Below are 13,582 nucleotides of genomic sequence, written 5' to 3'. Positions count from 1 at the left end.
TCGCGGCATTGATAAGAGACAACTTATTTGCGAGAAAAAAAATGTAAACAATTTGACTTTTATTATTATTTTTAAATGTCAACGTAGTTAAAATGCGTTTTAATAAAAAAAACAACAGTGGAGAGATACATTAGTCGGTTAGAAGAGAAAATAAGTAAGTGAAAATACTTTTACACACATTTAGATATATAAGAACAATCCAAACAATTATTACTCAATTTATTTTTCTTTTTGCAACAATTTTTCATTAATTTACTGAGTAAAATTTTACATAAAAGAATGAGAAATGGGGATACATAGATACATTAGTATATAAAAATGTGCATATGTGCTAATAAAAAAAAAAAAAAACATTAGTACAAAAATCGTGACGTAAATTGTTTTTTGTCCCAACTGCGCGGTATTCTTTATCTATGTACTTAAGCAATTTTATTACAAATTACAGTTCCAAACAACAAGGTTAAATGATTATACATAGACTGAATTATTCTGAATTGTTTTTATTGTGTTTTGTATGTGTTCTACAATATGAAGAAGAAATGCTTGGATTTATTTATATACTCGCAATCGCAAGTAAATTCATTATTTGTATCGTATCATCTGCAATATCATCGTCGGAAATAAAGTTAATCTCACAAAATAATTACAAATAGATAAGATGAGAATAAATTAACTCTAATATATAAGTAATAGAAATGTTGAAAAAGAATTATGGTCAATATGATAACTAAATTATCTTCATAGAAAGCCTTATTGTCTGGCGAACATTTATTATGATTATAATTTTTAAAATTTAGCATATGAATGATGATAAATCTTCATATTCTATTTTTTACTTTATTTTTACTTTACATAGTCTTTTGCAAACTGCTTCGTAAGGGCAATACACTTTCGGAGTAAATATCAAAGTTATTATTTGTAGTTTATATTATGTGTAATAAGAGAGAGAATTATTAATATTTTAATTTCAAGATTATTGGGATATGTTTAGTTACTAGTTTTGTAAAAGGCTACTCTGAGTTTTTCTTATAGTTATAAATAAAAAAAAAATTTTTTTTTATTTTACCATTTAAATAACCACGTTAAAAAAATTACTAAATATATCTATATGCAACAAAAAAATGAACAACTTCTATAAATGGAATTAATAAATTTGATTTTAAAATCAAATAGAGAGAGGTATTAGATAGGTTTTTGAATAGTAGTGAATTACAACAACATAATTTTTATTATTCATAATTTTATTGACCATAGAGCTGTTTAGTGTATTGGCAAATACCCATCACCACTGGTTTTATTGGAATTATTTATTATGTGTAATAATTCGTAAATAATTTTTTGGAACTGAAAGTACCAAGGGTTGAACTTGCAACTTGTCAAAATTTTAAACCTAGAGTCAGTGTTAAATAGTCAAGTGATCCAAAGCCATACTTGACTTGTAGGCCAAAAATTAAATTATTTACAAATAATTATATATTGTGTTTATAATTCACTACAATTCAAAAACCTCTCTATTATTACTTTATATTAAAATAAGGTTCAAAAATAAAGTATTATTCTCTTCGATAGATACTACGCGCCGTTAAATATTTGAAAAAAAACATTGCACCATAAATAATACATCAATCAATACTTATAAAATTGAAAGCACCGCTCGAGAAAGAGTACAGCGGGCTAAGACAAACTAAATTATATATTTTTTATAGAAATCGAATAGCAACAAAAAATATATAATAATATACTTTGGCAAATAGGTCATACTTACACACAGCATAAGTAATTGTTATTTTGTATCTTTGTAATTATTTACAATTGTAATTATTGTAAAGTAAATATTATTTAGAATTTAATGTATCTGATGGCGTTTTGATATATAATTGTTTATGTCTAGGCATTGTAACGAATTCAAAATATACCATCTATCTGACGGCATATTTCTTGATATTGCCTTCCTATATGAGCAGCTAAATAATAATCACTACTTTTCTGTAAAATGGGTTTAATTAGATTTTTGTGTAGGCGAATTTTTTGCCCAGATGAAATGATTTTTGACTAAACAATTTTGAAATGTCCACCTCAGAGTGTTACTGCTCTTGTATTCTTATATGAGCAGTTGGATTATAATTAGTACTTTTCTTAAATTTAAAAAATTTTAAATATGGACCTTACATTACTACTGATGCGTGTACCTTAATCATAAGTAATATTTTGAAGTATTTAACTTCATCTTTCAATGTGGATATTATATAAAACAAAGATATTTTGGCTTCTCATAATTCTTAAATAATCCATTTTTTTTAGATCAATTGTAAAAAAACGCACCTCTTACATTTTTTTATTTTACTGAACACTTCTGAAATTTCAGAGATATCAATATATTATAATGATATTACTCCTAAATTTTTAATATCGATTTAAAGTTTTATTTCTTTTAAAGTTAACATTGAAACTATGTTAAAAGTACATATTACTTGTAAATTACTCTATAATGTCTTCTAGAAATTATATGCACGTTGTTAAATGTACAAAAATGTCGCATCATCATTATCATTAGTGGTGCAACGATCCCAGTTGAATCTTGGCCTCCCTCAAATTTCGCATACCTACTTTCACACCAAACGGCACTTATGCGTCTGTGCAGACGTGTCGTTCCAAGAAATATACCTGACCGTTCTTCGAATCTTATCTCCCACTTCTTAAGATTTATGAGTAATTTTATGTTAGACTTTATATGTTTAGATATTTATATAGTTAAGTTTTGCTATGTTAATAGTAATGTCACTGATTAGAGTTGGGGACTGTGTCACTTTGAGTTCAATTTGGATGTGCAATAACTATTGTTCACGTACTGTAAATGTTTAACATATTTATCAGTTTTGTATGAATAATTTACTCATCTGTTGGCATAAACTACACATATATAATATATTTATCTTTCCCTCAACAAAGTAAACAAAGTAAAATTGTTTATTTTGCTTACATTTCCATTTGTTTTAGTTCAAATAACACGTAGGCGTCTAAAATGTTTTAATCTCTTCTTTTTCTATTTGTTCTGTTATTATAGAGAGAGAGATGTTGGATTCCAAGATACATGGAAAATGTTGTTGGGCTCTGGTAATTATTTTCATGTGTATTTTCATTGCCGGTTATGGTAAATATTTTTATTAGATACAAATGTTGTGCATATGGATTTAAAAAGACTGATGTTAAATTACAGTAAAACAAGGAACTACAAATTTGATATTAGAATTTTTACTATTTAAACGGGAGAGATATTTATGAGTACTCTACTTTATATGATTGATCGGACTGAATAGAATGTGTTTATCTATTCTTAATTATTTCAAATATTTATTTATTATTATTTATTTGTGAGTTAATACTAAAATTAATTTAAAAGTTAACTAAGAATAAGCAACTGGAGTACTAGATCCTTAACCCTGAAATTTTTACAAATAATCCAGCAATCTTAATATAAAATTTCTTTATATAAATATAATAAGTAAAGTAAAAATCTACTTGTAATATATTTATATGGAATGGCTATAATAAACCTCTTTCTGATATTAGCGCGTCATACATAAGACTAGAAAGCATCTGCTGTTATATGTATGTATATATGGTGTATTAAAAAAAACTATTTTATTTTTTATATACATAAATGCATATCAATAAAATCATTAATAATAAAAGCTGTAATTAACTATCACTTTACCTAATGTATTGATAAGATTTATGTATAAAAATATTTTAATAGTTATATATTTATACATATACATTTAATAAGTGTAGTACTGAATTACTGGTTTCCAACCCACTTTTTAAGTTTATAAAAAAAAAAAGCAACAATTGCTTAGTATATAAAAGCAAATAAACATTTCCGCTAAAAAGCAAGTTGGCGTTGATGTTGTTTTACCAACTGATGAATTGCTTATATTATTGCCTTCAACATCACCATACCGTTGAGAATAACCCAATCCACATCTTGCTTGACTCATTTTTAGCTCTTTTATTTACTTTTATTATATACTAGCGGCGTCGCCCTTTTTTCTTTGTTTTCTTCGTGGAATGACGGCTGCTCCTCTGCATTTTTTTTTTATTTTTATTGCACTTAATTTTAATGAGAAAATAAATTACCGTTTACAAAATATTACCTTAATGTATCTAATGATTTTTAAAAACTTATTATTTTTTATTATTATTTTATTATTATTAATTATGTATCTAAACTCAGTCTTAAATATTTCTCGTGCAGGTACACAACAGTATCTATCAAAAAGAACGTCAAACACTGAAGTGAATGCTATCCGAGCAATTTTGTTTTTGTTTTGCTGTGGTGGAAACACAGCAAATGTCGAGTGTGCTCTCATATTCATTTGTTCATCCAACAGAGCTGAATTATGTGATGGTTAAGAGTCAGAAGTTCAATTGTAAACACAAAAATATAACAAAATCAAAAAATATATTTTTATGTATAATATACAATATTATACAAGACACAATATATTTAATAAAAAAAATTATAAATTATTGAAATCGTTATTAAAAAAAAATTAATTTCCGATAAAAAATATATTTAATTATTTTCAGCATAAAAAAGTCATTAAAAACTAAATAGACTATATAAAACCTGCAGGTTTAACGGATCACTCAATTTTAAAAGAATATAGTTTTGGCGGTAAAAACGACACGCTCGGTGAAACTACCTGCCACATTCACACATTTTTTTTATTAAAACAAATATGGATATGAAATACTGTTTATCACAAATTTTTGGAACAAATTTTGAATCATACAATGATACTTCAGAATTGCTTTTTTCCCACTTCTTAAATTATTTGGTACAACTTTTATTATGAATATCATATCGTCATGTGAATATTCCGGTTTTTCATTTTAAAAACAGCTTGTTTGTGATAATAAATATCAAAACATATGAATCATCCACTTCACAGATAAATACATTTCTCTTTTTCAAGAAACGCTGAATATACATGCATTATTTACGCGCGCACTCCTTTGTATAAAAAAAATCAAACATTATAATTTACCCACTTATACACACTCACTTTTTCGTGATGAACTAAATGAACTTTTTGCCAGACCTGGGAATTTTCTTTGTTTAACACTTTTCTGAACGCGTAATATGAACTTTGAACCCGTAATTTTTCACTAAATTCTGTAGCTGCAAAAATAGTTTTATCACACAATTTTTCTTAAATATATAAATTAACACTTTTTAATATTTTCAGTTTATGGAATACGTTTTAAATATGCATTAAAACTAAGTGAAATTACCACGACTGTTAGTTGTGAGATGTTTTCTAGCAACTAAAATGGCGGACGTTCATCGCACGACGCAAGAGTATAACATATTACATTCAACTCTCACATTAGATTATTCATTTTTACACTGAAAAAAATGTATGCTACAAATTTATTAAAAAGCACTATATATTATATTAAGGTATATATATAAAGGTTATTCACAGCATCGTTAAGATTGTGACATATATATATGGTCGCCTTGATATTATGACGTATTATATCACATATATTCATTTGTTATTTGTATACTCAAATATGACAATGTTCTATATATATTTCAGTAGTACAATTTATGATTTGGCACTTTACTCAAAAAAAGACTTATTTATTTTATACAAAAATATATATTAATTCATTGATAATTATTACAAATATTAAAATGAGATTATTTAATTTCATATATGTATGACCTTCATATTTTATATTATGGCCATTTATTATATATGTAAATAAATATCATTATAAACATGCAAATAATGATAACTAAACTAAAAAAACTTATAACTGTTGTTAAATTATAAGTGATATTTGGAAATACTCTTGTACTCTGTAAGGTATTTAGTGAAGTTGTTTTTGTGATATTAAGTTATCGAGTTAACAAACTGCCAAGAGATCAACTCTGACAATTTTTTCAGTACTCAGTGAAACATTAGATGATTCTTATAACTCTGAAGTGTTACACAAAATGAAAATTTACTTAAAATTTCAAGTTCTGCTAAACTCAATACCTGTTTTAATGATATTTTGTAGACGTAAACATCTATCAGTTATATCGCATACTATGTAAAATACAATCTAAATCAAATTTAGTTATTACCGGACCATTTTATTTGCTTTTTATGATAGAATGAAGAAATATGGCATTATATGATATATCCATCCCACGGCCTCTATGTGACATGGACACGTACGAACAGATGATAGTATGTTGTTTATGGCTAGTAAAGACGCGAAATTTAACGTCAGTCCACAGAAATCTGTAAAAATTATTCTATAAAAATTCTGTGATCTAATTCTTTTGTACTTCAATGCCTTTGTGCACAGCTCTTCTACGCGTCCCGTACTATTGCGCCTAAACGGATTTGAGGCAGTGGCGTAAAACTCATAAATGTAATTAAAACTTTAACTTCAATTTCATCATATCCCTAATCACAAAGTTAAATACTCTTAGAAGAGTACTTAAGTATGTTAAGATCTAACTGTATATATATACATATATTAATGTAAGTTTCTAACATTAAGAAAACCATGTAAAAATGAAATTATACCTAATAAAGCAAAACAAAAAGTGACGTAAAGGATTGTGCAAGGTTGCTGTAAACAGGGTCCATTTCCAATTTGGTTAGATCATTTATTACTGGACTATATTCAATTTTTTCCATTTTATAGAAAATCACCAAGGTGCACTGTTTCAATTATTTGCAAGAAGCTATCCAAACATTTGATAAAGTCGAAACTCTTACAGCTGTCGTTTAAGCATTGTCAGTAATACAAAATATAATTTTGTTCTGGCGCTGCCACATGTTGTGAAGTCTGGTAGTCAATCCAGCTAGTAGTATACAAACGTATACTTAAATTTTATCAAGCTGGTAATACTATTTAAGCATGACAGCTTATTTATCAAAGAAAGAAGGTTGCGTAAATATGGCGTCTGCAAGCGAGGAGGAAAACGTTTCTGGTAAAATATTAATTTCATTATGAATTTTTATGTTTGAATGTTTGTTTTTTAACTAATTTGAATTCTGCGATGTAATTACTCAACTAATTTCTTCTTTAGAATTTGGTATTTAGCAATAACTAATATGATTCGCAGCGTGTAGTACAACGTGTGCGGTGTTATATATGAATGACATTTTTATGTATCTCACATAACAAATATTCAATTAATAATTTTCTTTTACAGGACGGCGCACACGTTCTGGTAAAAAAGTTGGTTCACCGGTACGTGCAACAAGACGATCCACCAGAAAACAGGCGCATGATCAGGTCAGTTACATAGAATGTTTAACGTTGTAATTATATTAATTTTAATGTTATACATTTATGATGAAAAACCTGCAAATAATTAACGAATGCGGCGTTGTTCCATTCGTATATGAAAACCGATGATTTCTTGCAAGGGCCAACTGAAATGTAGTAGCATATGTCAAATTTTTGATATTGCAGATGATCCTTTGAAAGTTAACAGCTCTTTATTTTTGCATTTTCATGCAAACTTATGAAATTAATTTAAAATTTATAAACATAATTTAAATTAAATAATTTTCTGCAATAAGAGAAGTAATTTTATAATAAGAGTTATGAAACTTTTTTGGATCGAATGTAGTTTTCAATAATGTGTTTTATGGTACATAAAATAATTCTAAATTTTCAATTTTTAGACTCTCGAATCCGAAGTAGAACAATCAGACATTATAAAAGAAATGCTTGCCGAAGCTGCACAAGGAGTTATCAAAGTTGATAGTGAAGATGCAGTCATTTTCGATCCTGATAGCCAAAATTTAACTGATGATCAGAGTGTTATATATCAAGAAGAAGTTGTTGAAGTTGAACATCAACAACATATGGACGACAATGAGATCTATAGCGTAATTGATGACGAACATATAAATTCGGAAGTTACTGTTGCAAACGATGAAAAAAGTTCGTCTTTTCCTTTTGGCATTATTGGTCATTCAGAAACCTCAGATGAGGCGCAAGTTGAAGAGGTTTCTGAGGAAATAAATGATTCTGGTGTAGTTGAAAATTCATTACTCGCATCTCTAGTTGGAGACAACGCAAATAGTTTACCGTCGGTTGGTGGTTGTGAAGACAATGATATTAAGAAAGAAGATTTCGATTCAAAAATAGAAAACCCAATGCATTCTAGTTGTGAGAAAATGGAATCAGATGAATCAAATACTGAAGCAGCTATAGCTGAAGATATTGCTGGTGTAGATGATGGTAGCAACGCTACCATGGTTAATACTGAAATAATATCAGAGGACGAATTACCATTACCAACCAAACCAGAAATAAATGACGCTGAAGAGGTATCAGATGAGGAATTACCTGCGCCTAAACGGGCCGAACTACCAGCCGATGCCGAAGTTATATCAGAAGATGAATTGCCGGCAAACAGTGCAGCTGAAAGAAAATCTCCAAGTGATTCACCAAAACGTGTTTTAAAAACTGATTTGCAGACAACGGATCAAAAAATATACAAACGAAAGGCCGATGATACAGATAGCGAAAATCAATCAATTACACAAAAAAAATCAGATGAACAGTATAATCCTATGAGTCCGACTTCCGAAAGTAATGATGCACCACCCATTGAGAAGAAAGCTAAACTTGAGTCCGACGGTAAATTTTTAAATTATAAATATTAGTTATTGTTAAAGATAATATTATTATATTTTAGAAACTGAGGCTAAGGATCGGAGGAAGGATAAAGAAAAGGAAAAAGAACGCGAAAAGACTAAAGAGAAAGAAAAAGAGCGTGATAAAGAAAAGGAACGTAAACGACTACCAGAATTAGATAAATATTGGCGTGCAGTTAAGGAAGATACTACTGATTTTACTGGGTGGACATATCTGTTACAATATGTAGACAATGAGGTAAAATTGAACCACTTTTATAACTATTTTAATGGTTAGAAATTAGAGTGTATCTTTAAATATAATTAAATTAATATTTTAGTCAGACGCAGAAGCCGCTAGAGAAGCGTATGATGCTTTTTTAAGTCTTTATCCTTATTGTTATGGTTACTGGCGTAAATATGCAGACTATGAGAAGCGTAAGGGTATCAAAGCCAATTGTAATGCGGTGAGTAAATGTAAAATTCAATCAAATACAGTTTCAATATTTTGTACTCTATATATATATATTATAATACAATTTTATATTATTAATAAAAATAAAATGAAATTTATTATTGAAAACTATTTTCAAAATATTCGTTAGGTTATAATTCGTTGTAAATGGATTGTTCTTTTTCAATAATTGTGCACAATAGAAAAATATAAATACATATTTGTATTTTTAATATTTGATATATGCGAGTTTTAAATAAAAGTATAGTATGATATATTGTTTTCAACAAAATTTGGTTTGTGTTTAAACTTAAAAGAGAAATCATTATTTTTTCGCATTTTGCAAAGGCGAAACTGATTTGATTTGACTTATTCTGAACAAATTATTCACAACGTAATTTGTTATTATTAATGAAAGAATAGAGCTAAAAAATATTTCTAATGAGCTATGCCTTTAAAATAAATTTTTAATTATATGTTATGCACAGAAGTCACATGAAACTTTTAATTGCAAAATGTGTTTGTTTAATTCCTAAAAATCACATTTTCTGCACATAAATATCTAAACTTTTAAAAAGTAATTTCATTTGGTGCTTAAACGGTTGGCTGAATATTTTACTCTTGTGGTTCTCTGTGGTTGGGTCGGTTTAGTAATATTTTGTATTTGGAGTTTTTTTCGTCAGATCTACATTCCATGCAGCGCATAATTTATAAATAAAAAAAAAAAAAAAACAAAGTACCCGTTTACTGCATATTCGTAAGTACAAATAGAATAAATGAAATTAATTATTGTATGTGTTATATTAAATATCATTAAGTTAGTTTGTATTTAATTATAATATATCTTTCACTTACAGCAGGTTATATTCTGTGAATTCATTGTGATTTGTGCGTGTTTTTGACTTTGATTTAATAATCAAAATGTGAATAATTTAAATTATTATATAGGTGAACATATTTAAACACATTCCAATAGTTATCAGCTGTTTTTATTACAAATAAAATGGTACCTAATGTCACATATAATATTAAAAAAAAAACTTCTCATGACAAAATGTTGTTATGCGAAACCTTTGCATCGTCTGTGCAACCAAAGCTAACCGAAATGATTCTCGTTATTCTAAAATAAGTAATTGAAAAATAGCTAAACTGAGATTTTAAATTATACTTAAAACTAGCTATGACAGATATAATCAAATATCGTACTTTTGCTTTGGGGCAACAACAGTAAAAAATTACAATTGTTAAGATCATGGCAACAATTTAATCGAATGTTCATTTGAATCTTACTTAAAGCTTCAGTATCATGCATAAAGCTATATATGTGCATATAATTCGTTCTTTTTTTTTATCAATTCGATATCATGTAAATTGTCTTAAAGTTATTAAGCAAAACAAGATATCCAAACCCGTACCATTATCGATAATGAACAACTGTTCTTCATGATGTTAAAATGATATAATCACTTAAAACAAGCTGATATAACTATCTGTTTTCTACACAACCTGTATATCTTATAGATATTTCGCTAATTGACTGTTGTATAGATACATATGTAAGAGAATTAATTTAAAGTAGATTTTGACTTCTTAGTTTCTTATCTATTTTGGTACTTGATACAATCACATAATATCCTGAATAAAACTTTCAAAATTTCAATGTAATGCATACATAGTTAAAAACAAAGTAATAATAAGAGAAACTCTGTTTTTTATTGTATTTGTCATATCCAAAATTTTTATTAAAATCAAGGTTTGAAACGCACACAAAAAACTGCATTAAATACTGAAGTTAAGTATGTGTGAAGTACATATTGTAAACTCAACTTTTGCATAAATTTTCTTTCTTCTTATACAACACACTCAACAATTTTAAAATTGGATGAAAACTTCAAATGCATAACCAATTCCAAATCTTCAATGAATAATTAGGTGTTCGAACGTGGCTTAGATGCAATACCCCTTTCCGTGGATTTATGGATACACTACTTAGCGCATGTCAAAAGCACTCATCCAGATGATGAAGACTACATACGTTCCCAATTTGAGCGTGCAATTGATGCTTGCGGATTGGAGTTTCGCTCTGACAAACTTTGGGATGCTTACATTAAGTGGGAAAATGACAATAAAAGTTTTCAAAACGTATCACAAATATATGATCGCCTTCTCGCAATTCCAACACAAGGATATAGTGGACATTTCACAAAGTAAATTTTTGTGTTTTCATCTATATATTATTTATTAATAATTTATTTTTTTATTTCAGTTTTCAAGATTTCATTAATGAACGTGCAGTTACAAATGTAATAAACAATGAAGAATTAAAAAAGTTACGTTTTGAAATTCGTGAGTCACGTTCTTCTAAAAGTCGTCGTAGTCATTCCAAAGAAAAGGATAAAGAAAATACAAAGGATGATAAAAAAGATCATGCTGTTGAGTTGGATAGAAGCTCGCCACAAAAAGATATTGATAACATCGAAGAAGATGATACGTTAAAATTACAAACAAATCTTTCTGATCCAAGTACAATTACCGATGATGAAATACCGGCAATCAAAGAGAAATATATATCATCACGTAGGAAAATACACAAAAATACTGTTGCTGCCGTTTCGGCCCGTTGGACTTTTGAGGAAGGTATTAAAAGACCTTATTTTCATGTTAAACCGCTAGAGCGTTGCCAATTGAAAAACTGGAAAGATTATTTAGACTTCGAAATCGAAAAAGGAGACAGAAAACGTGTTCTTGTGCTGTTTGAACGTTGTTTAATTGCTTGTGCATTGTATGATGAGTTTTGGCTTAAAATGATACGTTATTTAGAAACACAAATGGATCAGTCAGGTATACCTGCTATTATATCGGATGTTTTTCGACGTGCATGTGAAATTCATCATACCGATAAACCTAATCTACATTTGATGTGGGCGGCATTTGAGGAATGTCAAAATAATTATGATCTTGCCGCTAAAGTACTCTGTAATCTAGAAATTAAATGTCCAAACATATTGCAAATATCTTATAGGCGCATCAATTTGGAACGACGCCGTGGGGATCTTGAAAAATGCAAGCAGTTATATGAACAATATATATCTAATCAAAAAAATAAGACTATATCGAGTAATTTGAGTATTAAATTTGCAAGATATTTAAACAAAATAATGAATGATCTTGATTGTGCAATGCTCGTTTTACGTCAAGCCTCTGAACGTGAACCAGAAAATACACGTGTTGTGTTACAAATGATCGATTTAGCTTTGCAGCGTCCAAAAGTCGATGAAAATGAGGTTGTTGTGATTATGGATAAATTTATGGCACGTGAAAATATTGAACCAGAACAGAAGGTTATGTTTGCTCAGCGTAAAGTAGAATTTTTGGAAGATTTTGGCAGCACAGCAAGAGGTTTACAAGATGCACAACGTGGATTACAAATAGCTATCAGCAAATGCAATGAGACGAAGAAAAAAAGGTTTGTTATATCTATTTCACAACATTAAAAATAACATTAATAATTTTCTTTTCTTATTCTTATAGAGAAACTAGTCCTAACCGTAAATCACATGCAAAAGATAACACAGCCTCAAGTTCAGCAAACCAATCTAGTTATAATAATGGGTCCACCTCGGGTGGTAACTATAACTATAACTCCGCTAATTCTGCATACTATGGTCAACAGGGTAACAGCACTTACCCATCTCAATCTTATGATAATTATTATAATCATTGGCAATATAGTTCCAATTATAGCGGTTATGGACAGTGGAGTGGCTATGGAAATTACTATTAAAATAGAAATAAAATAACTTATGTTTATATATATAAAAATCTATTATCAAAAATTGATTATACTATTTTAAACAATAACACTTGCTGATAAATGTTACATTCAATGTCGCGTATGTGTTAACAACATAAAACCGATGACCCATGTAAATTATATTAAGGCACACAAATCAACTAGAATTCGATATTTGATTTCGTTATAATTGCGTTGAAAAAGGTTTTTATATGTAATTCTTTTAAATTAAAAACGATTTGATATAATTATAAATTTGTAACCTTTATGAAACCAACCTCGTCAACATTAATAAATAAAACAAAAATTAATTGTGTTTTTGCAATGTTAGATGCAAACTTTATTAAATTTAGTCCATATTAGTTATAGAAGTTTCGAGTTATTTACTTACACCACGGTGTTTGTTATATATATGTATATATCAGTCTAATGCGCCAATAAACGTCCTATTGAAATTCTATGAAATTCCGCTGATACTTTCCTCCTTGGTGGACACGTATTTGTTACAATCTGCATGTTATGAACATGTGTTTTTGATTCTCGTTTTATTCTTAAAAATTACTTATTAAATCAAATCATTATCGACAATAGTCGTAAAAAAAAAGCAAATGAATACTTCATAACAGTGATTTCTTTTATAAACGTTTATTTAATTAAAAAACTACA

General features: G+C 28.2%; 1 protein-coding gene across 1 annotated transcript; it reads left to right on the top strand.

Annotated features, from left to right (window-relative positions):
• The first annotated feature begins 6,913 nt into the window (after nt 1-6,913).
• On the top strand, nt 6,914-13,215 carry LOC119677627 (pre-mRNA-processing factor 39). Its single transcript, XM_038089058.1, has 8 exons — nt 6,914-7,006; nt 7,232-7,314; nt 7,710-8,673; nt 8,732-8,928; nt 9,011-9,136; nt 11,056-11,330; nt 11,390-12,589; nt 12,655-13,215. The coding sequence occupies exons 1-8, from the start codon at nt 6,934-6,936 to the stop codon at nt 12,905-12,907; spliced, it is 3,171 nt and encodes a 1,056-aa protein (XP_037944986.1). The 5' UTR covers nt 6,914-6,933; the 3' UTR covers nt 12,908-13,215.
• The last annotated feature ends 367 nt before the right edge of the window (nt 13,216-13,582 follow it).

The sequence above is a fragment of the Teleopsis dalmanni genome, chromosome 2 (genome assembly GCF_002237135.1).
Source record: "Teleopsis dalmanni isolate 2A chromosome 2, ASM223713v2, whole genome shotgun sequence".
NCBI classification, from domain to species: Eukaryota; Metazoa; Arthropoda; class Insecta; order Diptera; family Diopsidae; genus Teleopsis; species Teleopsis dalmanni.
Note: the sequence above shows the minus strand (reverse complement) of the source record. Positions and strands in the feature narration are given on the sequence as shown.

Bases quoted from the DNA above. Each gene is read 5' to 3' on its own strand.
- LOC119677627 (XM_038089058.1), top strand. From the start codon at position 6,934: ATGACAGCTTATTTATCAAAGAAAGAAGGTTGCGTAAATATGGCGTCT. The intron at 11,331-11,389 runs GTAAATTTTTGT...TTTTTATTTCAG, and splicing joins TATAGTGGACATTTCACAAA to TTTTCAAGATTTCATTAATG. The intron at 12,590-12,654 runs GTTTGTTATATC...TTATTCTTATAG, and splicing joins AATGAGACGAAGAAAAAAAG to AGAAACTAGTCCTAACCGTA.